This window comes from Leptosomus discolor, chromosome 13 (assembly GCF_034619465.1).
Source record: "Leptosomus discolor isolate bLepDis1 chromosome 13, bLepDis1.hap2, whole genome shotgun sequence".
In the NCBI taxonomy this organism is placed as follows: Eukaryota; Metazoa; Chordata; class Aves; order Leptosomiformes; family Leptosomidae; genus Leptosomus; species Leptosomus discolor.
The window spans coordinates 21625405-21651355 of NC_141403.1; the positions used below are offsets into that span (position 1 = coordinate 21625405).

Consider the following 25951-nt stretch of genomic DNA (forward strand, 5'->3'; position numbering starts at 1 on the left):
CATGCACAGTCTGTCTCCAGTGACATGCTATACGTGGGTTTTGCCTTACCTGTCTAGTCGGTGAGCCTTAATCTGCTTTCCAGAAACACGTGGTTTATACTGAAGACAAAATACTCATGCCTTAGAAAAGATGTGTAGCTTTGTGCATGGATTGCTATAGGAAAGAACACACTTAAAACCAAAGTAGAGTGCACTTAAACTGATAGTAGTCCTGGGAGTGACAAGGCTGTTGACCGACTCCCTGTTGTACAGGTAACTGCTGTAGGAGTTTTGGAAAACAGCTTTCATGACCTGTTCACTCTCTGTCTCCCCATCATAAAGCAAAAACCAGCAAACCAAACCCCAGCCCCTTTGATGAGGAGCTAGCAGTATGCTAGAGCTTACACACTGGCCCGAGCTGCCTGCAGCTTCAGAAAACCTTCAGAAACCAGATTTCCGCACTGGGGTCTCTTTGATTGAGCAGGCTGCTTTTTATCAGATACACCGGGGCACCCTCCAAAGACACCTGTATGATTCTTGCTCTGTAAGCCTCGTCAGCCTCCTACACGCAGAACAAAACCTATTTGCTTTGTGTAGCTTTAACTGCAGCGTAAGTGGTGGAGATTGAATTTCAGTCTTAACTCGCAAGGCTAATTTCATCAACTGGATGGGCTGAAACAGTTTTTTAAGGTTTTGTGGAATTCCACAAAGTGGGTCTTTGTGATGCCAACAGGGTAGGAAGTAACTTAACATCCGGGGCTATGTGAGGGGTGAGCTCTGGGGGTGGGAAGCAGAGGGGAGGGAGAGGAAGGGTTGACCATCCCTAGCTCCATGCGTGCTGGAGGGTCGTGTCCACGCTTGTCCCTGCATCATTGCCAGGCTGGAGTCTGGCAGGTCCTGGCATGTCAGCATTTGATCTCTGGGAGGCACGGTGGTTTTTCAGGGAGGCTGCAGGAAGGAGCATCCCTGCATTCCTCTTGCAAAAGCAGTGGCGCTGGTGACAGACTTTCAGACCAGTGACAGTATTCCGTCCTTTTGCCTAGGGTAGCACTGCTGCCACTCTGGTACTCTGAGTCTGCAGGAGAGGCAGAAGTTGTAGGAAAGGGTCGTGCTGTTAGACCAACAGTGATAGCTTCTCTCCTTCACTATCATTCATTTAAATAAACAAGTGAGCATTAGCAGTGGGAAGGCAGTTACATTCATATCAGCCTTTGTTATTTATGGAGAATAGCAGAGCCTTCTCACCTATAGCAGGTAGACTGGCATAAAGCCCCGTCTTCTGTCCAGGACATATAGGTGATGAATAATTTCTCCTTCGTTTCTTAATCAAGGGCAAGGTCTAGGCTAACAGGCAAAGCAAAAACTGGGAGGAGTCATGGTTTCGTTCTGCTCCTGTTGAAGTTGATGAGACTTTTCAGTTGCTGTATAGCAGGATAAGGCACAATTTGAACACATCGTGAACTGGTCTGTGCAGAGGTGCCAAGCTCAGAAAGCTGCTAAACATGAAGCCAATTGGATTCGTATCAGTGAACTGCAGTTTTGAGGGTTGTGTAACCAGCAAAAGTGTGGTACATGCCTCCTGAAAGGAGTGGAAAATGGGAGAAAAAATAAGTGCTAGTGTTATTTCCAGTGCAGAATGTGGAATAAGCTAGTGCCAAAAACTTCATGCATCTCTTAGCGCATGTGACACCGTGAGGAACCATGTAAGCTGGATAAAATGTCACGTCATCTCTTGAAGCACAGCCACACTCGCTCCGTGTCCCAGTTCGGGGGGATAAAATAAGTGCCACGAGAATACCTCATTCTGTTTGCATGGATCCATGTGTGTTTTGGCCCTCAGATTCTGGTGGAAATACACTCTCTAAACTGTGAGCTTACACTGGATCATGGGGCCCATGGCTGCTGCTGCTGCAAGAAGGTTTGCAGGATTGACAATACAGTGTATAGTGACTGAAACACGTTTTGGACATGGGTGGTCGTCTTGTCAGATGTGCCTTATAAACACATGGCGGATATGATATAGATAACACAAGAGAAAATTGTTTAAAATAAACGAATTTCAATAAAAATATGCTTTTTGATGTAGTATAGATCAAGCAGAGTTTTAAACCAGTTTGTTCATTGTGAATCTTTTGAATTGTTCGTGCTGCTATGTTTGATAACCTTATTGTTTACAATCAAGACACTTGAAAACCATCCGTGTTTCCTGCAAACCTTCTGACCTTTCTTTGTTTCCATATCAAACTCAGCTTATCTTATGAGGGTAAGCATTAAGTTACTTACTAATGCAGTATTTACCTTTTTGTGTGTGTGTGTTTGTGGCTGCTTTCTTTTTTTTCGTTTTTGTTTTTTTAATCTTCTTTATAATTCTCCAGCTCAGAGATCTGCCCAAGAATTGCCTCTGGTGGAGAAGCAAAGTACTGACAGCTTTCCTGTTGTTGGAGGGAAGAAAATGATACTGACTGGCCATAACTTTCTGCAAGACTCCAAAGTCATCTTTGTGGAGAAAGCACCAGGTATGTCTTTCCAATCTAGACTTGGGTCTGCCTTTTTTCCCCTGTTTTAAAATCCCTGCATAAATATGGTAATGACATTTTCTCCTGCACATAATATGTTTTCCACGTCACTGGGCAGAGCTGTGAAAGTGCTCTGAGCCATGCCTAACGCTGAGTTTTCACACTATGGCCGAAGTAGTTACAGGCAGACCACAGCGACATTGAAAGTCAATGATTGGTGTTTGGTTTTGTAGCAAACCATGGCTGTACCAGGTAGGACATGTGAAAGGTGTTTGAAGCCTCTGGTGGCATGTCCCTGTAAAACCTGCAAGGTGGTGCACCTTGTTAAACCGTTGTGGAATTTGTGGAAGACGGAGTGGTGCTGCTGGTGCTGTGTGCGTGCCTGTATCTCCTCCTGTGGCGGCTGAGACCGGAGGCTTTGACAAGCTGCTGGCTGAGGAGGACTTGCAGCGCCCGTGCGTTCATTTGAAGGACGTGTTTCTGGTTTACCTTGAGGACTGAACGTGACTACCCCCTCACCCAGCGCTGCTCCTGTGGTGCACTGGAGGTGGGACTCATCCTGCTGGGGAAGGGTCCCGGGCCAGGCTGAAGCAGGGCAAGCAGCACTTGGCGTGGGAGCTGGGGCTGGAGCAGGAGATGTCTGCAGGAGTGGTGGGGTGTCTGCAGGAGTGGTGGGTCACAGGGTGACAATGCATAACGCGGGAAAAGGCGGTGGGAGCAGAGCTGTGAGTCAAAGTCAGGCTCTGAAATGAGATCGAGATCATTAAGGGTAGTTTTGAGTCTTGTTTTGGAAAGGGTTTCCGTGGCGCTGGCACAAGCCACGGATTCCTCAGCTGCTGGCTGAAACCCCCCCCTCTGAACTTTAAACAGTCTTGGGCTGTCCTCGGCTGCCAGCGGCAGCTTTGACGCTGCGCCCGTTTAACCCTCCATGTCCGCGAGGTTCCCGCGCCTTCTCCTGCAGTGATGCAGGAAGCCGGGCCACAGGTTGGGAAGGCAGGGTGAGCGGGGGAGGCTCTGGAGGCAAAGGCATCTGAGGGTTAGGGTCCAGGGGAAGAGCAGAAGACTTTCCTGAGGTTCCTTGGTGGAGTCCTGGGTTGGTGAGGTTTAAGTCACCAAAAGCGCACGTGGGGTGGAGATGATGGCCCTGTTCCTGGGCGAGAGCCAGTCAGCACCGTGCCTGTGACCCCCAAGTGCCACACCGCGTGCACTCAGGCTGTGGCCGTGAGATGAGCAGAACATGCTTTTTTTGTTTCTTAAGAAAGTTAAAAAAAAGGGGAAAATGTGGTATTGCAATTAAGAAAACCTGGACTCTGCTCTTTGCGTAGCGTGAGGGGAGGGAGGAGCGTGACTTCCTACTTTATATTTAAACTTCCTTTGGTGCACAGAAGTGGGTTTGTGTGACATGTCAGGAGCAAAGTCCTTGATCTCTCTCATTGCAGGAAGGAAACCACATTAAAGGGTGCTTTCCCTCATACTTATGTTCTCTCCCCTTCCTTTATTGAGTTGTACAAATTTGAAGTATTACATCCCAAAGGATTATGAAGGTGATGCTACTCACCCACCAGCAGGTACCACCGTGTGGGTGTGGACGCTGTCTCCCTTAGCACGGAGCACACCAAAAGCAGGATGTGCGCTGTATAGCCTTAAATTACAAAAATGCAAAACTGGGCCAGCCTTGTACTTCTTAACCAGACAGATAACCTCCCTCAAGCAAAAGGAATTTGAGGCTGCACAGAGACCACATATAGATAGAAAATAATTTATATAAGCGGCATTTGTTAAACATTGCGAGAGACGGAGTGTACTGCTGCACACCGGGTGTGCTGATGAGGAAGAAAATGATCAAAAGGACTTGCCTGTCACCCTGAAAAACTCCTGGGGTGGACTCCTTGGGTGCATGGGTTGGCAGGATGGACCAGTGCAGGATTGTCTCTTGCAGGTGAAAGCACCACGGGAGACCCCCCTGCACTCTTCCCCCTCGCATGGAGTTGGGGGCAGTGCTGCAGGAGTCCATCAGTGAGCTGCTCTTGTTGAAGAGTAATCAAGATCATTAAGTCAGTATTGAAAGATCTAATCTGAAACTGTCCTGCCTGGTTTTAGTAGTCTCACAGGAGCTTTGTTGCAGGTGCAGGGCCGTACTGCCCTGTGGAGGTACGCTGCAGGGGCCGAGCCTTTAAAGTCCAGAGCGTTCAGCATCTCCAGGAGCTGCAGTCGCGTCCCTAGGGACGGCACACGAAACCCAGAGTGGCTGGCTGAGCTGGGCTGAACGGTTTCTAGGGCTTCTGTGATGAGTTGTGTGCTACGTTGCCTCACCCAGCTCCATGTGCTGGGAACAAGCACCATGTGTCACTGTCTTAGCAGCAGCCTGCTCTGGCTCGATTTTTGAGCAGAGTCACTGTCAAACGAACAAGCATTACCAGCCCTCGCTTTTGTAAATCAGCACCCGGTGTTTCTTTCCCTTTCAGCTCGTTCACGTCTGCGAAAGTAGGTCAAGAGAGGGAACACCAGCATAGTTTCTCTTTCTTTTAGAAAGCTGGTTATGAACTTTTGTGATTAGCTGGAGACACTCATTAGTTTTGCTGCTGTTAGGGCTTTTGTTTTTGAGTTCGAAATGTTAATCACGTTCCTAGTGGGTAGCAGCCAAACACAGCTATTACAAAGTAATAGATCACAGGAATCATTGCGCTCATAAAGAGAATGTATCTTTTATATAAAATTTAAATATTATACTCCATGAGCTCATGTCTTCAGTCCTCACTTGGGCAGAGTCCCCAGGCCAGGAGGCAGTCTCCGGGAGCTCATCTAATTCATGCTAGTCTGCATACTTAATTGGTTAATGGAAAGACTTTGAGAACACTTTTTGTTTGCCTTTTTTTTTTTCCCCTTCTGTCTGAATAATTTCTTTAAGTCTGCCGAGTGCATTGTGGTCCACTGAATGTTTTTCCAAGTGTGAGTCCCAAGCTCTCCGTCTTCAGGGCTAGCCCTCAGCTGTTGTAGTCTCTGGAGGAATGGCATTATCCTGGCCTCCTTGTGTGGGGAGTCTGTCTGAGCAGCCAGTGACTCATACAAGAGGGAATCCCTGAAGAATGATCAAATCAATCCTTCAGCGGGAGGCAGCAGCTTGGTGCTTTCAGCTTAACCCCTTACTGGCTGCTTTTCAGCCGAGAAGCGTATGAAACAGCAAAACATACTTTGCTGCGGCGCTGAGAAGGGACAAGGCAGCCGAGGGAGGAAGGCAAGGCGTGCTGGAAGGACCACGGGAGGAGCGCCGTGAGGACCTCCTCTGAAAAGAGAACCCCTCGTGGTGTGGTCCGGCGCTCGGGCAGAAGGCACCCCTTTGGACAAATAATGACTCTGTTCAGAAGCGGACTAAAATTTGCTCAAGCCTTTTACAATACCATAAAAAACTTCTCATGTGTTGAAATGAGTCCTTATTTTATGGGATTTTGGTGCATGTTTTATTGCTTGCACATCAGACCATATTTTCCAGTGATGAACGATGGTATAAAATGACTGTCCAAGAAACCTAGCAGTAGTAAAAATATGAACGCTGACTGTGCTTTGAGAGGTTCACTCTTTTAAACTCAGAATTTCCTTCGACTGGGGAGACCCGCAATGACTTCGTCTCTTAGAAATTACACTAATCATTGTTTTTCGTATCTTCTTTCACTTTCTGTCTGGCTTTGTTGTCATGCTTTCCCTGAGTTTCAGAAGGGTCTTGTGAGTCTGCATGTCGTGGTTGCTGGGTGCTAGGTTTAGGACATCCAATACCAGTATGTTTTTCATCAGAAGAATTCGTACTTTCTAAACTATAAAAAAGTCTGCTGCTTCTTACCGGCAAGGGCCTTGATGTCTGTTTGCTGCTATTTGCTGTGGAGGCAAGGTGTGTGTTGTAGTTACAAAAGTAGATGAAATGAAGCCGATGCTTGTTAGCTCTGGGAGGCGGCGTTTGGCTAGAAGGGACAAAGTGTTTCCTGTCTAACACACGCATCTGCGAGAGCGTGGACTGTGATCTGGAATTATGATAGAAAACTGATTTGTTTACTTGTCTTTTTAAAACTTTTTGTTTCATTTCTAGATTGTAAATATACTAGACAACAAAAATCTTGAGGGAAGTTCAGAAAATGCAGTGGTGTTTGGAGAGTATGTTTTAAGGACTACGTATGTGTCAGCTACATTTTTTTGGTAACAGCTTCTGCAAACGCTATGTATGTATTTTCAAAGCTAGTTTTTTGAGGTAGTGTGAGTTACTGAACACAAAGCATCACAAAAGCCTAACACAAATGTCCAGACTGCCGGCTCCTGGTATATCAGATTATAATTAGTGATCTATAAAATGGAGTGTGGTGGAAAAATCCTAGTTTCTCTTCACTCAGTTCACAAAGTGTTCCCTGGAACTGAAGAGCGAAAGCTCACTGATAAGGCACGAAGCCAGTATCCCAAGCACCAAAGCACAGGCAAGTTAAGGGTATGTCTTCCTGGCACGCTCTAGGATGTTGTAGAGTTGTCCCAAGTTATTTGGGGATTTAGAGTTTCACGCTAAGATCTGAAAGAGTTAATCTACCTCAAAATCGCTCCTTGCTCAAAATTTTCTCCTTGCTCCTGTGGCTAGAATGGTTTTGACACTGGAACTAGCTCAGGTGTTTCTGGACTTCACGGATTTGGCCAAGTCTAGACATACCTAAGAGTTCAGGTTAAACTGACTGAATTCTTCAGTGTTGGCAAGTTGCGATCTATGGGAAGAAATGGATATTTGGTGATTATTATTAATTATCATTCAGTTGAGTTTCCACTAGTTAAGTTAGAGCTCCAAACCCATTTCTTTAGGTTTGTGCTTAGTGACCAGAGTTCGAGGCATGAGTTTTAAAGAGCAAAAAGTCAGAAATGTCACACCCAACTTCACTGAAGGATTGCTTTCTCAGATAACACCGCCTTTGAAATTCTGATTCTGGGTGGTTAATGTTGAGGGCCATTTTGTCCTGGTCAAAGGCCCGCGTTTGAGCTTCCTTGTGACAAATGGCCCTCCCTGAAGATGCATCACTGTCTTTGATGGCCGTTAATAGAGTTCACAATTTGTAACGCTGTATCTCTGAATAGCTCCAGGCTTACGGACTTCAGTGGTTTTGAACATATTAATTACTCAGCCTTGAAATCAACAGTGATCCTAGCACCTACACAGTCTGTAACATAATTGCATAATACCCTCAGCTATTGTGCCCAAAGCCTTTGAAACTCAAGTTCCTGAAGGACAGAGAAATAAACAGCACCTAAGCAACATTTCCTCCAGGGGTTCTTCTCTTTTCGAATATTTCAGACAATTAAGGAGCGTTTCAGATTTAGCTATCGCTTCAAACTGTTCATTCTGCTGCTGTTCTTATTTTGTTAAAGGGATTTTTTGTCAAACTGTTCCTCTTCCCTGCTGGAACAGGTTTTGTTCTTAGAACATGAAGGTGCTGACGTGGCGTGGTAATAGTTATACTACAGCAGATGAAAGATAGCTGGGTGAAATCACCAAATTTTTTTTGTAAATCAGCACGCGGTGTTTCTTTCCCTTCATGCTTTTCTGTAACTATTTCGGATGGGAAAACTGACAGTTTGCCTCCTGTCAGATGTGTGGTCAAGCTTGGTCAGCCGAATGTTCGCACAAATGCGATATGGAAAAGAAGGAAGCTGGATGAATTTCAGTGTCAACACAAGCATTTCACGGGGTTTTTGTTCCTCTCAAATTTCACTGTCTCTGGCAAAGATTAGGATCAATCAGTTGCTGCTTTAAGGTACAAATGTCAGTCTGAGAAATGCAGTTCTGTTTCTTGTGCGTCGCGTGAGCAAAAGTTCCCGTGTTGTATGGTGGATTACTCAAGTGCAGTATTTTAGCTTCAGGAGAACTTATAAAAAGTTCTGGAAAATGACATGTTCATGAAACATTTGAGTGGCATGTGGAGGGAATGGATGCACTGGGGAAGCACGTGGGCTTTTTGGTTTGACTCAGCTACACTTTGGAGCTCACGGTTTGGAGTCTGTTTTGACGTGATGTGATGTGATGTGATGGGGAGATGTGTGACCTGAGTCTTGGCACAGCTCCATTTGGTAAAAGATCTTACATTCTCAGAGATCTTTCCATTGCTCTTTCCATTGCCAGTAGCAGTCACAGTTTGGGGGGCAACTGGCCAAAAAGGGGTCATGTTTCACACTGGTAATCATACTGTAGCTCACATAATAAATAAGCAAGTGGCAAAACTCCCTTTCCCCCTCTAGTCAGATGGACAGATACTATGTAATTTTGTCTTTATCTGTCTGTTTATCCAAGTTCAGGACACACGTTCCAGTTGGCAGTGAGTGGTTGCGCACTGACTCATGCGCAGTGAGGTTAAAAATTCTGGAAGCGAGATAAACTGGAAACTTCAAAGGCATTCAAGTTGGGAGCACAGAGTTCACGTGAAGGTCACTTGAACCTATTTCCTAGAGATGTATTGATAGCTGAAGGGGTTTCTGGCCGCTGCCCAGAAATAGATATCCTTGGGCAAATAGTGTCATCAAATGGTGGAGTCATTTGATGGTGGAACCCTTTCACGCGCACGCAGGAGCAGTGATGCAGCTTGTAGGAAATGTCAGCACATTTCAGTTTTTCCTGGCTGTTTAGTCTAGGGAATGGTGAAGACAGAGTGGGACAGCAGCCATACACATGAGATGGTATCAGCAGCAACAAGCCTCATCCAGGGTGTTGCTCTCACAGTGAAGGACGAGAGCAATCAATCACAGGTACTTGCTATGGACAACAGAGAAATACAGAATAACCATATGGTCTTTAGTTAAAAGTCAGTTGTCTGAGTAATCCTGTAAATTTTTAATTATTATAGAAACCATGACTGAATGCTTGAAGTTTATTCCTTCCCGTCTTTGCCAAACTAAGTGGCTTCAAGCAGCTGTATCTGTGCAAGCAAAGCTTTGTCTCTGAACTTTTACAGCTAGCACAAGGTTTCAGATAGTTTTCACTGTTACTGTTCCAGTAGGACCCTCTGTCCAAACACACAGGAATTCAGAGCCCTTACTGGTAAGCTGAGAGTCTAATGAAGCCATCAGTGCCTAAAGACAGCAGAGGACAGGAGTGCGGTGGGTAGGCCTTGGCCAGGTGCCCACCAAGCTGCTCTCTCGCTCCCCCTCCTCAACAGGACAAGGAGAGAAAGTAAGACAAAAAAGCTCGTGGGTCAAGATAAAGACAAGGAGATAGCTTACCCATTAGTGGCACAGGCAAAACAGACTCCACTTGGGGAAAATAAGTTATTGCCAATTAAAAATAGAGTAGGATGATAGCGAGAAACAAAGGCAAAACTAAAAACCACCTTCACCCCCTTCTGCCTTCCCAAGCTGAACTCCACTCCTTCATTCCTGACTTCTGCCTCCTCCCTGCAATCGGCACAGAGGGACAGGGAACGGGGGCTGCAGTCGGTCCGTAACAGCTCCTCTCTGCTACTCCTTCCTCCCCACGCTGGTCCCCTGCTCCAGCATGGGTCCCTCCCACGGGAGATGGTCCTTCATGAACTGCTCCAGTGTGAGTCCTCTCCACGAGGCCCAGTCCTTCAGGAACAGACTGCTCCAGCGTGCATCCCCCACAGTTCCTGCCAGAAAACCTCCTTCTGCGTGGGCCCCTCTTCTCAGGCTGCAGCTCCTGCCAGAAGCCTACCCCAGAAACATGGGCTCTGCATGAGCTGCAGGGTGGGTATCTGCTCTGGTGTGGCTGTCTCCTTGGGCTGCAGTGCGGCAACCTGCTTCACCATGGTCTTCTCCATGGGCTGTAGGAGAATCTCTGCTCAGGTGCCTACAGCACCTCCTTCCCCTCCTCCTTCACTGACCTTGGTGCCTGGAGGGTTGTCTCTCTCACATGTTCTCACAGTTGCTGCACAGCATTTTTTTACCCCTTTCTTGAATACGTTGCCAGAGGGGTGCCACCAGCTTTGCAGATGGACTCAGCCTTGGCCAGCGGTGGATCCGTCTTGACGCCAGCTGGAGCTGGCTCTGTCCAACATGGGGGCAGCTTCTGGCGTCTTCTCACAGAAGCCACCCCTGCAGCCCCACTGCTGCAAAAACTTTGCCACGTAAACTGATACAAGGAGATGCCTCCAAAGTCCTTAGTTTTTGGAGGATTTGTCTTTATCTTTTGGAAAAGCACAACTCGTTGTCTCCTGTTACTGCCGTGACATCATTAAGAGTTGGTTCATATCTCAGATGGGCATCACAGGAAAAGTGGGGAGAGCTGAGGGAAGAGGAACAAGGGAGTAGGATTACACCTTCAAGAGCAACGTGGGAGAAAGTACAGTGACATTTAAGAGAGGAACAGAGAAATAAGACGTTTCCAAGGTGTGCCTTGTTGCAGGGAAGCTGGTGTCAAGGCAGATAATCAAAGGAGAGGAGGAGGGACCTCTAAGATTGAGCCTGACCTTCTTGGAGAAGAGAAACAAGAAAAGGGACATAAAGGGGACAATGAGATGGAAAAAATAAAAATGCCATTCAAAAGCTTACTGTTCAGACTCTGCTAAGAAGTCATGAAGGGTTACTGTAAGGGGATGTCTCTGGAAGATGAGAAGTTGTGGCCGTATAGATAAAGTGGAGTTTGTGTGTTAAAAAACAAGCAAGAAGGAAGAACTGAAAGCATTTGGATTAAACTTGCATCTTAAGATGAGAAAGAAGTAGGAGTAGCTATAGTACAGGTGGTGGTGTTGGCGTCAAGCACTGAAGAAGTAGAGGAAAAGAATTGTTCATGGAAGGAAAATTTGGAACTTGGTTTAAACTGGCTGCAAGGTTTGTTACTCCAATAGTCTCTGAGAAAATATGAGACAGATTAGACTGAAGAAGATGGACCAGGAATATTTTACTCAGTTTCAGCTGCGAAGTCACAGGCTCAGCCTACTAGAGGTTCCCAGAGGAAAGTAAAATTGTGAAGACAAGGAGATGACACGACTGTAACCAAAGACAGAGTGAAGTATTGTCGTGATTGCTGGTGGGTGGCTGTGCTGAGTGTGCTTGGTTCGACCTGTCTGTCTGCTCTAGAGAGATTTTGCAGGGATGTTAAGCTGCACTTTTACTTGGAATTTGAGTATCTTAGACCTGGAATTACTGAGAGTTATTAAACAAAACCCTCAGACCAGCGGTAATATGAATAGGGGGAGGTGCCAGTGAGCACAAATTGCATAACCAGCTTCCATTCTGCTGAAAATAGGATCTGGCAGGTCATTCCAATGGTTTTGGCTCTAAATGAACCCTGATCAGTCAGTTGTCAGCACAGTGCCTACTTTTAACTACCTGGACTAAAATTGCCGTTCATTTGCAAACACTTGAACTCAGAATAATTAAGTCTGTTAGACATACGGCGGTAAAGGCAGCTGAAAAGGCTCACCATTTAGGCAAAGAGAGTCCCTCAGCTTTTGGCTTGCCCAGCTGAGCAAGGGCGAGGAAGCACAGATGCCAAAGTAGCGCAAGATACAGTTTGTACTGGATTTGTATCACCTGCTTCCTGCATTACTTTTTATTGTTAATTTAAGGTTATAAAAAAGAGAAAACCTAAGAGCATCATATGCACACCAGACACACCTAAGTCTACATAATATTCAGCTCAGTACTGCAAAGTAATGTATAGTTTTGTCCATAAAGAATGGACAAAATCCATATGCTGCAAAGATGCTAACAGGGAGAGACAAACAAATATAGCAGCTTTGATGTGGAAATACAAATAGGTCAGTTATGCATGAACCCTGCTGCGCATGGACTGATACATGCCAGAAGACATGCCAGGGATGGGGGACAAAGCTATGGGGGAAGTCTCTGTGGCAGGACAGTAGGCTGTGAGGAGGGCAGAGAAGAACAGCTGCGAGTCTTCCTGGCAAGGAAGAGTGAAATAAAGTAGGTGAAAGTCAGACCAGCCATGTGGTCTCATAGCAAAAGTAGTGGAAGAGCAAAGGGGAGATCAAGGTGGCAAGAGAGGGCAGATGGGGCTGGGGTGCCAGGCAGCAGGCAGGCCATGGCACCCGCAGGCACGGTGTCAGGAGGGGGAGCTGCTCTGCGGCTGGCTCTGGGTACACGCAGGACCGGAGGCATCTCGCTCCTCACAGAGCCCTGAGAGATGCCGCAGATCTCGGGAGAGCGAAGCGCCACTGAAGCGGTCGAAAGAAGGGTCCTGGCCACTTACATTGCAGATACTTATTCTCTGCTCCTTCTGCATTCCTGGATGTTTTCTTGCTCTCCCCCTGCGCCATCTTCCCCGTACATCCCATGGCAGACTGCTTGGCTGGTGTTGATTCACCCTTACAGCCGGTCCCTTGTAAATATCTTTAAAACATCCACCGGTGTGTGAACATGGGCATGGACTCCCATCCACAGATTATTTGGCTTGCTGGTGTCCAGCTGGGGAAATGCTGCTCACAGCAAAACACCTGCAGCCTCGGAAAGTGCCCTGGCTCCTTGTGGCAGCCCCAGATCCGAAAGGCTGCTGCCTCCGGAGGGAAATCCAGCCTAGCACACCCATGCTGATACATAGCCACCAGCGGGTGAGACCGCACCAGCGGGTCGTTCCCAGGAGGGGTGTGGGGAGTGCTCTCCTCTGAGCAACAGAGCCGCCTCTTCGCCTCTGTCATGGCCAGCCCAGGCACAGACCTGGCCCAGCCTGCCCTTCGCCTGGCAGGCAATAGCATCTCTGCACAAAACTGGGTGACTCTTAAGTCTGAATGACAAGACTTTGCCTTAGTCTTCATCCTCTTCTCTGGCTGGAAACCCATTCTTTCCTTCTGGACCTGTTCACAGATCAGTCGTCTCGGCACCGTGAGTGTACTTCCCAGGGAAAAGGGGTTGGGGTGCAAATTGAAAACTTGCAAATCCTTCATTCCTAAGGGATTTGAATGTGAATTAGCAGGGCACAATAGGAAGGTAGACAGCCTTTGCAGCGCGCCTCAAAATTATGCTGTATAATTGTTCTGCATTGCATCTGTGCCCTGCCTGTTGTGGACATGCTAAAGTAATCTGGGATGTAATACAGGCTTTATTGTTTAGAGTAATCTCACAACACATTAATCAAGTTGGAGGTTCCTTTGGGAGGGCAGAGCTAGTTTTACCATCTTACTTGTGATATACAAATGTAAATACAGATTTACGGTCCAGCCAGTGCAGTCAAACTCTGTTGAGCTGCAGGCTGGAAGAGTGTAAGATGTACTCTGTGTACAGGCTGTGAAACCCTAGATAAGGTCTGTTCTCGTATCTCAAGTGAACACAGGACTACTAAAGAATATAGACTGTTTTAACCTCCTGTAGTAAAGTGAAATCACTTAAACATATCTGAATGCTCCCATTATACCCGTTTCACAGAGGCAAGATTTAAGTGGTTGCCAGATGTTATACCCTCCTGAGTTTCCAGGCTTGGGGGTTTTTTGGTACTCCATATTCTTTCCCCTTTCTGCCATCCATTGGTCTATAATGAAAGTTACGCTGGTGGTTTGACTGTTGTGAGTTTGCGAACCCCTGGCACTATGCTTGCGGTTCCCTGGGGTATGAAGGTAAACCCAGCCCTGGAAACCCTGGGGGATCTGTCCCGATGGGCAGCGAGGAGGGGAAGAGGGTAGAAAAGTTTCTTTGGAAAGTCTTTACAGTTCTGTGTTGCTCTTCCAGGAAGAAAATCCATACGTCGTGGTCCGCTAGGCTTTATGTGTGAGCAACTGATGCCGCTAGATTTACACAGCCACTTTTTAGTGCTGCTTCTGTGTTAAAACAGGCCTCTACAGTGCCTTTTTATGTGGAAATCTTGTAGCTGGGTGTGGTGGGGAAGCCGTTCAGTGACTCATACTGCAGGGAATTCCCTGATGAATTCAGAGTATTTTTACTTCTGGACTTGTGCGCAGTTTCCTTTAAGGCCAGAGCGAGCTGCTGATAAGAGCAGACTACAAAAGCCCATTCACCCTTCAGCCACCGCATGTTAAAATGGGGTACTTATGCTTCCCGAAGCTGACAATCCGCCCCACCAACCGTGGTAGGTTCGCAGTGGTTTCATCATTAGCAATCCCCGGTGCTCCGAATGTCACAGCGCTGAAAAAAGCCCCAAGCAGCCAGGCTGAAGCGACTGATGGTGAAGTACACCCGGGGCAGGGATGGCTATAAATAACGGCGATCGGTGTGTAAATGTCAGGCTTCCTGACAAAACCCGGTGTCTTCAGCTGGTGGCAGAGCTGATGGCCACCTGTCAGCGCAGCGCCGAGCCCTGGCGCAGGCGGAGAGCCGGGGTGAAGCGGGGGGTTTCTCGCTCCCCTAGCACGCTGCGCTCGCACCCTGCCTCTTCCGAGGAGGAGAGGTTCGAGGGTCCTTCTTCCAGCCCTTGGCACAGGTCTCCAGGTGAAGCCTTGGCATTGTTGGGCCAACTGCTGTTCTGCTGGCACCGGGGGAGCGGGGCGCTCCGCCGGGGACTCTGCAGGGCTCTTGCCCTGTGGTTCTGCGTGCGGATGTTTTGGGTTTATTTCCTTTTTGTAAAAAAAAAAAAAAACCCACAAAATAAAACAAACGCAGTATAATACCTTGACACAACTTTTTAGCTATATAAAGAGATGTCTTTCCGTTCAAAATATTGCACTATAAATCTTAAAAGCGCCAAAACAAAGCCAGGCATTTGGTTTGGAGAAGACACTTATTACTTGGTAAAAGTAAATAGTGAAATGAAAGGGAATGAAATAAGACCTTTGGAAAAGCCGTTTTCTCCCTTTTCCTCCCTGCCTCCTCCTCTCCTTCCTCTCCTGCCTCTGCCTCCCCTCTTCCCCGTATAACAACTGCCCATTTGGGTACGGTAATTCCAGAGAGTAAACTTTAACGGGAATGCCTGAAATGTGTCTGCTTCAGCTTTGTGTTATGTCTGTAATTTGAATTATTTGCATTTTGGAAAGGTATAAATTGCTCTGGTGTACTTTGGTTGGCGGGCGGCCAGGAGGGAGTTGCCTCGGGCCCCGAACCAGGCGGGCTGCTGCAGATGTGGCAGCCGTACAATGGAAACTTTTGTGGTGGAGCAGCCCTCGCTCCTCCAGCGCGCGCTGACGGGAGGCGGCATCCCGCCTGCTCGCCAGGGTCCCCAGCGTACGGGCACCGGGGGCAAAACCCTTCTCTCCAGCGTAGGCAGATTGCCTTGATGCCTCAGGCTCCCACAAACAGTCCCTTTCTCTTTTTTTTCTTTTCTTTTTTTTTTTTTTTTAATTTCAGCTGAACTGTATAAACCTGCAAAACATGTTTACTGTAAGAGGTTGACGTAGTGGTCTAAGGTTTCCCTCCTGGAGCTGGTCCCAGTCCGTGGGCGTTGAGATTTCCCTCTTGGTTCACCAGACGTAATATGAGGAATTGTCTTCTTTTTTTTTTTTCTTTTTTTTGTCTCTTACTTCATAACAACTTTTCCTGCCTGTGTTTTCGTTAAATGAAATGTCACTAGCTGTTAATGAGTTGTCTATTCCCTACTTCTTCCCTCTCTTCCCCTTCTCCTCAGTCGCTGAGCAGCGATGGTCTGGACGATCTCAAGGGAATTTCTTGGCGCGAAACCCGTATTGTTCTTATTAGCTTCCAAAGACGAGCCACAGCTCTGGAGTTTTATTTTCGTAATAGTTTAGATTACAGCATTTAAAATATTTCTGAACAAACTCTCTGTGTCATCATAAAAATTTCAAAATCACGTAAAGGCAGTGTTGTGTGAAGTAATTGAAAGATTAGCTAGAGATGGAGTCGTTTCGAATTTTACTGAAGTATCGGCAGGAAATAAAAAACAGAAACCTGAAGCAGATCATTCGTCTTGCAAAGCAGAAATTAAACATAGCAAAAAACCTGAACTTCTGGTAATCCGTTTGCAAAGGCAAATTGAACACATGTTAACTACTAGTCTGGATGTCTGTAGATTTCAAAAAAACCCACCAGCAAACCCCTTACAAAGCAGAAGTTCCTAGACTTTGCAAAATGGTGATAGTGTCGGTGTTGTTTTACTTTTACAACTGATTGAATTATTTGGGGGGGGGGCCGGGCATGGAATGGAGGGCTGCAGGGGCTCTGTGGGGCGGGGGGGAGAGGTAAAGGAGGCTGCTCTGTTCTGGCTTGCTGAATTTCGGTCAGGTTTTTTCTGCTGACAGCTCGGTGGAAGCATCTGTTGGATAAATTGTGGAGCGATCGCCAGTCCTCCCAAGAAGTCTGCTTCAGTCCTGGCGCTCTCAAAAGGCATCGTTAGGAGACTCGACCACCGTCTGGCTGCTCCTTCTCTGCCCCCAGCCGAACGTGGCAGTACCAATTAAAGGGATTCCTTTTCCACTGTCACGATTTAAAATGTAGGAAGAAACTAAGGGTGGATCTGCTAATTGTTTCCTACAGAAAGACCTGCCAAATCCACCGTGCTATTTGTGCTGCAGCTTTCAGGTTGCACTTCTTCCCGTGCGTTGAAAAGAAAGGGGTTTTGGACGTTAAAACAATTGCCAGGACTAGTCCCTGAGCAGCATTCCTTTCACAGTAGGACAGCTGTACACAAAAATGTTATTTACAGAGATTTGTAATAAATCAGCCAGTTCTAAATGCGTCATATCCATCCTGGCCATGAAAGCGAAGAGAGAAGAAAAAGTGCATTCACTCTTTTACCTTGCTGAGAGCTGTTTTTCTAAGGCAGGCCCATGTCTATGTGATGAAGTTCAAAATAACTAATATTTGCATTTGCATGTCCTGATGCTGCAATAAATATACAAAAGAGATGACATAAAGTCTCGTTTTCCCTTTCATTCCGGTGACATCTGACAATGGTAGGACTCATGAAGCTGCATGTGTCCCCACTGCCCAACTTAGCAGTCTGCTTGTGGCCCTTCATACACATTTGTGTTTTTCTAGGCCTGCAGAATGGAAACCTCACGATTTGTATTATTTTTCTAATTTCTTTGCTGTTGCATTTTGAAGCCATAAGGGAGGAAAAAAACCCTATTATTGACCAGTGACTTCTGTATCAGTGAGGTGCAGGTTAAATGACCAGACAAAACCAATTCCTTCCAAAAGACCAGTTCCCAGAAAAAGTGATAGCTGTGGCTTAAATCCATGTTTTGGAAACAGAAATATGGTGAACTAGGAGGACCCAAGACACCAGTAGAAGCAGCTCCAGAAAACTGTAGTGGGGACCATTGTAGCTGACCTAAACCAACTTTAAAATGGAGTCAAAAGCTATGTTTCCCAGCCTGTGGCCTTGCCTTTTGATCCAAGCAGCAGAATTATGACAAGCCAGACTAGGAGTATATTAAAATTAAGTACTGCATGGCTGAGGAGCTTCCTTAATACTACTTGTTTTGTTTTGTTTAATCTTGATGTTAAATATGACTTACTGCATAGGTAGTGATCAAAAGGCCTCATAGGTAGCCGTATTTTTGACTGAAAGTTTGGGAAACTAAGGTGTAGAACATTTGCATATTTTGTCCAAACTGATAGCAGAATAAACTCCTGGGGGCTTTCCCCCGTTGCAGTCTCGTGTGCTCTGGATTGTGGTTCCTCCCTTCAGAAAAGCTAAGTGGACTCCTGTCATGGGTTACCCAGGTGGCCTCCTGGTTGGGCCACACTTGGGCAATGCGTCTTGAGAGCTGGTTTTCATATATGCAGTGCCCCTTCAAAGAGATTTTTTTTGCAAAAGTCATTCTTTTGTAGGCTTGGGAGAGGAAAAAAGGACGGAACTAGATATCTTTTTCTTTTGTCTTTTAGATGGTCACCATGTGTGGGAAATGGAAGCCAAAACCGACAAAGAAATGTGCAAGCCAGTAAGTCTGCCTTAAATATTTTAACATCAAGATGAAAAATATATATTGCCTTCTCCAGCACTGTTACTAAAGAGGGATTTCCAAGGCTTTGGCACTGTGTCTCCCCACTGAAACAGAACAAGTACTTAGGCCTCACCTTCTGGAAATCTTTCTTTAACGGGAGCGTGGGGTAAAAAGCCTTCTTTGGAAGCTATCCCGAAAGTAGGAGAGACCATTTGGAAAATATTTTTTCATTGTCCGGGATGGGCCAGCCCCGTCTGCTCATCTTCTGTCTTGCTGGGTCGGTTCTTCTCTCTGCTCCCAAAGCAATTTCTGATCATTTTCCTTGGCTTTCGTCTACCTTCAGCAGAAGAAATGTGAGTCCCCTCACAGGAGATCCGCCCCACGGTTGGAGAAGTGTGGTTCCCTCAGCCACGATTATAAATGGGAAATACGGCCGCTAGTCGACCTCTGCAGGAATATGCAACAGTTTGTTAGCTGCAAACCTGCTGGAGACATGCAGGCAAACAATTTAAAGACTTCAGCTGAATGCAGGCCAAACGCTAAGACGAGCGTTCCCTTTTATTCTTTCAGAAAGTGCCAAGGGAGGTTTTGATGGCCATAGCAGATTTCACTGTGCGTTTGTGTAAGCTGATGCCCTAACAGCTAAGTCGTTCCTTAGCCCCGTGCTGGAGCATTTGGTTTCGGACAGTGGAAGATCATCTGCGTGCTCTGCAACCCTTCTTCCTCTAGCACTAGATGTTCTTGCAAGATCTCCCATCCACAGAAACTAGCATGCTTAAAACTTCCTGAGTTGTTACATGAAAAAGCAGTTCCCTGTGGAAGATGGAAATATTTGAATAATCATATGCCTGTCCTAATTCTCCTTTCAAAGGAAGTTGTGTTAGAGTGAGATATACTGGGGATGTCCTGCCAGCCAAGCAGTTGTGCTTTCTCCTGCTGAGCTAGAGTCCACAATTTGATGGTGGCCCCAGATTCTTGTCAGAGGCAGGAGGGATAGAGCCTTGTCCATACACAATATTGTTATTTGCTGTCCAAAGGGAAGAGATGACAGCTAGTGATTTTGTAAAGACCTGAGCCATGCTAAAACCTTCTGTCCCTACTTCTGGAGTCCTTGGCACAGACACTGGGGGTGGCGGGAGGCCGTCTCTGCCCACGAAGCCCGCCCGTCCTCCTGCAGAGGGTGTATTCCTCCTTGTAAGCCCAGGCACCTCCTTCTCGGGGTTAAGTGTGAATACTGTTGTACAGCTCGACTGCCTTAGTCGTGCCTTGACTTTCTGATTTGTTGCTTTTGCAGAATTCATTGGTTGTTGAGATACCACCTTTCCGCAATCAGAGAATTACCAGCCCTGTTCAGGTCAACTTCTATGTCTGCAACGGAAAGAGAAAGAGAAGCCAGTACCAGCTTTTCACCTATCTCCCTGCTAATGGTAACAAAAGATATTCCTTATCTCTGCTAGTAAAAATGAGATATGATGGTGATTACTTAGAAAGATACACAGCTCTGATGGTTCTTTAGTAACCTGAGTAGCTTGGAGGTATACCTGGTGCTATAAAATGAGAGTGAGAATCAGGCCATGCCTTTCTCTCTGCTGCCCACACAAAAGACCTTCTCTGCAGGTTATTTGCTTTTGTATCGGTGGCAGAGACCTGTTGGAACAAGGATTTTTTCTGCTTTTGGGAGCTGAAGAGCCCCAGCCCAAACCCACATGTGTAGCCACAAATTGTGAACGCGCTGGGCGCTCTGCTCCCTGGGTTTTGTCAACCCTCGGTCTGACTTTGTGGCCCCAGAGGGTACATTGCATTTGAATAATACTTCTGAATTTGCACCGCAGCGTTGTAAAGCATGCTGGGCCCTGAGCTGGAGGTGGTGTGGGGATTGTCCTTCCAGTCATCCTGCACCTTGCTGTCTCACGTCGGGGGAAAACAGCACTCCAGACTGATGCCCCTCCTGTGTGCCGGTGAAAAGCACGGTGCAGATGGAGAGCAGAGTGCTCCATACAAAATGCTTCATGTGTAGGAAGTTTTCAGAAACACATGCACCAGGTTTTTTTGGAAGCTTATAGTGGTGGCTGTGAAGTGACAATAAAGTCACTCGTGCTAGCTGAACTCCAGGCAAGCTTGTATGAAGATTTTAACAGCAAGTAAATTTAGATTTTTATATTTTTTTACTTGAAATGGCTCTTTTTCTGAGAATACTTTTTTGGGGGAAATAGGGCAAAAGGATGGTTGTTTTGTTGCTGATGTTTTGGAAGAGGGATTAGAAAAATGATTAGGTTCATGCTTTTTTTTGTAGAGTTTCCGAGCGAAAATAGTACTTCTGAGGGAAATTCCCACAAAGCTGTACTTGAGTCATGTCACATGACTTGAAGAGACCTGCCTGCTTTTTGCAGGTGAAATCCCATAAAATACACATTTGGAATTTCACCCAGTTAGCTTGCGTGCACTCCAGACAAAATTTTATCAGGACTTTAATTTAAAACAAAAGTAACTTGACTGCTTACTGCGTATGTGCTGCTTCACTGAACCAGCCTACTTATGCAAACTTCATCCCCAGTGGGTACGTCTGTGTGTATTTAAAGACTGTTCGTGTCTTAAATTGGAAATAAAAAGAGTTGTTATTCTCTTGCACAACACTTTTCAGCAACAACAAACTGTTGTAGAGGCCAACAGGTATTGCCTTGCCACCCAGGTTACCTCAGAAGTATTTCAAGTCCATGCCTGTAGTTGACTGCTGTTTATTAAGCAGCATCTTTCCTCTCCAGCCTTTACATATGCCATTTTTTACCACTTTATTCTAAACCATGGGAATAGTATTCACTGCTGCAAGGTTGGCTTATGCTGCCACCATTCTGAGTTTGAAACATTTGACGTTTCATTTGATGTGAAGAGATGGGAATATCTACCTAGTGACAGGCAACAGAGAACCAGCCTAGGCTTTATTCTGCAAAGACATCTTTAATTATGGTAATGGTTGAAAACGTTGGGAATCTTGTTTAGTCTGCTGTACTGATTTAAATTAGCGGGAAATCTTTTCATTTCAGTGTAGGGAAACCTGAAAGAAAAAAATTAACACCACGGTAGGGTAAAGGGAAGCAGCGATTCGTAGTAAATAAGCCTTTCCCCCATTCCTGTTTAGTTCTCCACTCACGTTCTTTTAATATATTTGTATGTCTGCCTATAGGTAATTGAAGAACATCTTACGTTCTTTGCAAACTCTCTTGTAACAGTGGTAAAAGTGAATGTGCTTCTGCAATCATCAGAATTAATAGTGTAGGATGTTTTTACTATGCCTGCGTGGTAGCTGTAAGGTTTTGCCCTTATGTTGCTGGTGGTTGTTTCCATCGTGCCTTTCGAAGATAGATATGGTCATGTTGGCTGTGTATTCAGAAACCATAGACAATGCCTGAATCAGTCACTTATGCTGCTTGTATTTCTAGGAGTCATTTTAGGATGTTCTGCTTTATTTGATTTCAGTCACAACATTCTTTTAATGTTTCCAGACATTGGAGAAAACAAAAGTTTAGCTCACGAAAAAAAAATTTGAGTCAACAACCACTGTGCTATCAGTGTAAAAATATGTAAAGGAGATGAGCACTATTTTGGTCCAAGTCTCTTATTTAAACAAATCGCACGAACGTACAAGGTGTAGGTTTTTGACAAGCAAATGTCAGAGTGATCATCAAGTGTAAGATGTGGTTTTACACGAGCCAGATGGTATCCTGTAAGCTGCTTTAGGACCAGTCTGAATGCTAACATTTCAGTGCCCACCGTAATTCTACAGGTATGGCTGTGTGAGGGATCTTTCAAAAGCTGTGTGACGCACATTAGGCGTATATTTTGCAGCTCAACTGTAAAATTTGGACAAAAGCGAAATACCATCTATGGTCGAAAGCCTCAATATTGTGTGAGCCCGCTGGCCGTGCTCCTGGGGTGGGTGTGGGTCCACGCAGACGGTGCAACCTGTGGGAGAGCCACGGGCTTGCTGTGCAGCTCCCACCCCGACTGCAGAGCAATAGGGTGGTTTTTTCCTGTAGCTCCTGTTTCTCCTCATTCCCTAGGGGAAAACAGCCAGTGGATCCAGGGACATGTGGCCTCATTCATCCCACCTCCCGTGGATGGTCCCGTAGCGTCTCCATGGAGTACGGCTCTGTGACATGCAGCCAGCACAAGCTGCCCTCTCCAGCAGAGTGTTATGGTTTCACCGCCGTAAGGCTCCTCCCGCGCTGCGGAGATACGGCAGGATTGTACTTTTCCTTTGTGTTAGCTCATGTGTTTGGCAGAGCAGGGGCTGACTTGGTGAAGACGAGTTCCTGCCTCAGAAGGAAAAAAAACCCTGTAAAAATGAAAATCTTACTGCTCTGTAAATGAAAAGTTTAAATAACAAAACAAAACAGAAAGTAGAGGCTTCACAAATGAGAGCCAAGGTCTGGAAAATGGGCTTGCTTAAGTCTTTGGCTTGGGACAGACCATAAACCTAAGTACTCATAATCCACTTTTAATTGAAATTTTGATTTACTGTTCTGCTGAATTTGAGCAATCCCTGCATCCTGTATTAGCTTATATTGTACAGAAATGACTGTAATGTCATTTTTCTTAGTATTGCTTTAATATTACGCATCGCTGAGCAATTGCGTATCAGTTGTGTCCTGGAGCCTGCAGGCTGTAGGCTCTGGAGACTCCTCCCCAGACATGCGTGGCACAGAAATAAAGTAAGTTTCCATGCTGTTCTGACACAGGTGAATTCCCTCAGCTCATACGGTAAGTACTGATACGTTTTGCATTGCCACGTCCCATCAGAATGTGAGGAGGAGGGCGCAGGGCTGGTTGCTGCAGTCAGGAGTCGGAGCAAAGCACAACGAGCAGACACCTGGATATTTGGCTTTTAAAGTCCTTGCAGTGCTGCAGCTCTGTGCAGGCATGCTCTGTGGCTCCGTTGTGTGCAGCAGAACGGTTCGGAAAACCGTTGGTGAACCCTGCATTTGTGCACCCTACCCGCTAGAAAAGCGCTTGGTTTTCATTTCTGTTGATGACTGCGTATCGTTTTGCTTCTACAAATTTATTATACCTTTGGCCCATACATGCATTTCAAACAGGAGGAATAACCTTCTGGAATCACTAGATGTAAGTGGTAGCATTTGAGGTCTAAAATAATCTGGAGAGGCTGAAGAAGCACACAAGCAACCAGGCGTGTGTGCTGTGGTTCCAAATCCTCTGCTTTCATCTGCTAAGAAAGCTGAAGGAGTTCTCCAGCTCAGAAGACTTTAAACAACACACTGAACGATAAGGGTTAGATCTCTGTTTATTCAGATTTCTTTTAAGTAGGTACATCAAAATAGAGGAAACGTGTTCAAGAACTTATTTTTCGCAGATAGGAGCAAACGCTCTCTATGATTTCTGTTATCTAATGAATATTGATATCAAGAACGGTGAACATAGAGAAGTTTTTCTTTGAATTTTATTTAGACAAGTAGTGATATTTGGCTGAGCAAAGACAGGCTAGTTTGTCTAGGAAATATTTAATAAGATGGAAAAAGGAAAGTGGATGTGTTTCTTCTACTGGAATGAAAAATACGCTTTTGCAAAGAGTTGATGATAAAGTGTTTCCGGTTTCTGTTTCTGTCAGGCCTCTTCATTGTCAAAGCATTATTAAAAAAAATCGTTCCACTACCTCTAGTATTTATTAAACTGGTTTTGATGTGCTGGGCAACTTTTATTCTGAGACGCGTTTCGCCACCTGTAGGGCCAGATTTCCAAGTGCACAGCCTTCACTGGTAGAGCCAGCTTTTCTGCAGCATCTCCACCTCCTTGCAGGCCCCTGCACAAGCCCCCAGGGTGCTGAGCCCCTCTGAAAACCCGGCCACGCAGACAAGTGACTCGGTGGGATGGAGGTCCTTTGAATTTGCGGGCACGGAGCTGTGCTGAGAGCCTGCCTGCGGGGACTAGATGTGCCTTAGTATTGTTTACAGCCCGGTGGCGCGGAAGCGGAGCTCTTGGTGTGCTTCTGGAAGGCGTGAGCGGTGCCCCCTGCACGTTGCTGTCAGCATCCTCCTCGCTTCCTGCCTCTGCTCTAAAATTGTCTCCTGCCCGCCCTGCAGATGAGTACAATCAGCAGTTTTCTAGTGATTGCACGGAGCAGCCGTGCCTCTGCTTCACCCTGGCTCCTCCGCCCACAGCTCACTTTCTAAGTTAAAAGGCAAAGTCGGCCTCCTTAGCAGAAAACGATAAGGTGAGGATGCGAAGCGCTGCCGCTCTGATGTGACGCAGAGCACAGCTCCGGCCGATCCCCTCCTGGCACCTCTCACCTCCTGAGTATTGGTTGACTTTTCATGCTGGAGGCTGGCAAAACTATTAGCCTAGCCGTGTCTGCAAAGCGGTGGTAATCTGGGGGTGGCTGGGGAAGCGGGGACAAATTCTGGGTTGAGAAAGGATCCTAACCCCCGGCACAGGCAACATGATGGTGGCAGTGCCACAGCGGGCAGCGCCTCAGCGCCAACCCCGGGAAGCCAGAGGAGGGGGCATGGAAGTCTGTAGGAGGGCCTTACACCCGACCCCCCCTTGGGTCAGCGCTACGTTCCTGGTGCCGTGTGCGAGGGGACGGCGCGTGGCCAAGCTGGGCCTGAAGCCTTGGACCTGCTGGAAGGGTTTCCACCCGGGCCAGGGAGCGGCCGAGCTGCCGCAAAGCCTCCGCAGATCAGGGCAGGGCAACAGGAGGGAGGCGGGGTGGAAGGTTGGCCCCGGGGGATTTTATTTGAGGTGAAAGTATGAATCACGGTTGCTCATTTCTGCACTGTTACAGTTTATTTCGTTTCGGCTGCTGGGCGGCTGATTGTTGCTTTTGACGTTTAACAGTAACAAAAAGCAGGCGAGATTTTTGTCGGAGTCCTGTTTGCATTTAAAGGGGATCGCAAAATTCATCGTTGCTGGGCACATCAACCCCTCCCCTCCTGTCCAGCGGCTGCACGAGGCCTGCGGCGGGGCGAAGGAGACAGGCAGCGTGCTCACCAGCGTTATGCCCTCGGGTGCTTCTGCTCCCAGTTGCTGGGTCCCCACTCGAGCTGCCTGTGCTTCGTCCGGGTGACATCCCGTTGCGGCCAGCCGCATCCGACCTGCAGGTGCAGTCATCTTGATCTCTAGAGGCAAAACTCTGCCTCGCTGTACAGTGCTCCGTCTTCACCTGGAAGACCAAGAAGGAGCATTACCTGTGTGATGTCCCTGTGACGAGCAGGGGATGACGAGCGCTATATAGAAGCCCTGGCTGTGTCTGACCAGCAGGCTCCATCACAGCAGCGATGAGCACCCACAATAGTTGACTTCCAGTGCATAAAGTTGTCTCTCGGCAGCACCTCCCTTTTCAGATATTCCTCTTCAGATGACAAAACCCAGCTTGTAGCTTTGGTCACTGAACCCTTCTGCATGAGCATTTCGAGGACTCCCTCCCTGACTTCCCAGTGATTTCACATGCATACGTTAGCAAGCGTGAGGCTTTAGGATCTTCCAATTAGCTTAAAAGCCAAAAGGTAAAACTTGTGTGAGGGAGAACGGGGTTTAGAATTACATGGGCTGGATTACAGGAGATGCTTATTTTTGTTCTCCTCAAGTGGCTGATCACCATAATTAATTTAGCCCGGTGATTGATCCTAAAGGGGGTGCGGTGGTGGTGGTGGCTTCTGGAGGTGAAAT

At 46.7% G+C, this 25951-nt stretch overlaps 1 protein-coding gene across 1 annotated transcript in view; it reads left to right on the forward strand.

The window, feature by feature from the left end:
* The window catches only part of NFATC1 (nuclear factor of activated T cells 1), a 112355-nt gene that overhangs the window by 51240 nt on the left and 35164 nt on the right, over window positions 1–25951 (forward strand). Inside the window, exons 6-8 of the mRNA XM_086472479.1 lie at window positions 2355–2495; window positions 18213–18268; window positions 19566–19698. Coding sequence (XP_086328605.1) covers window positions 2355–2495; window positions 18213–18268; window positions 19566–19698 — 330 coding nt within the window. The remainder of the gene's footprint in view (window positions 1–2354; window positions 2496–18212; window positions 18269–19565; window positions 19699–25951) is intronic.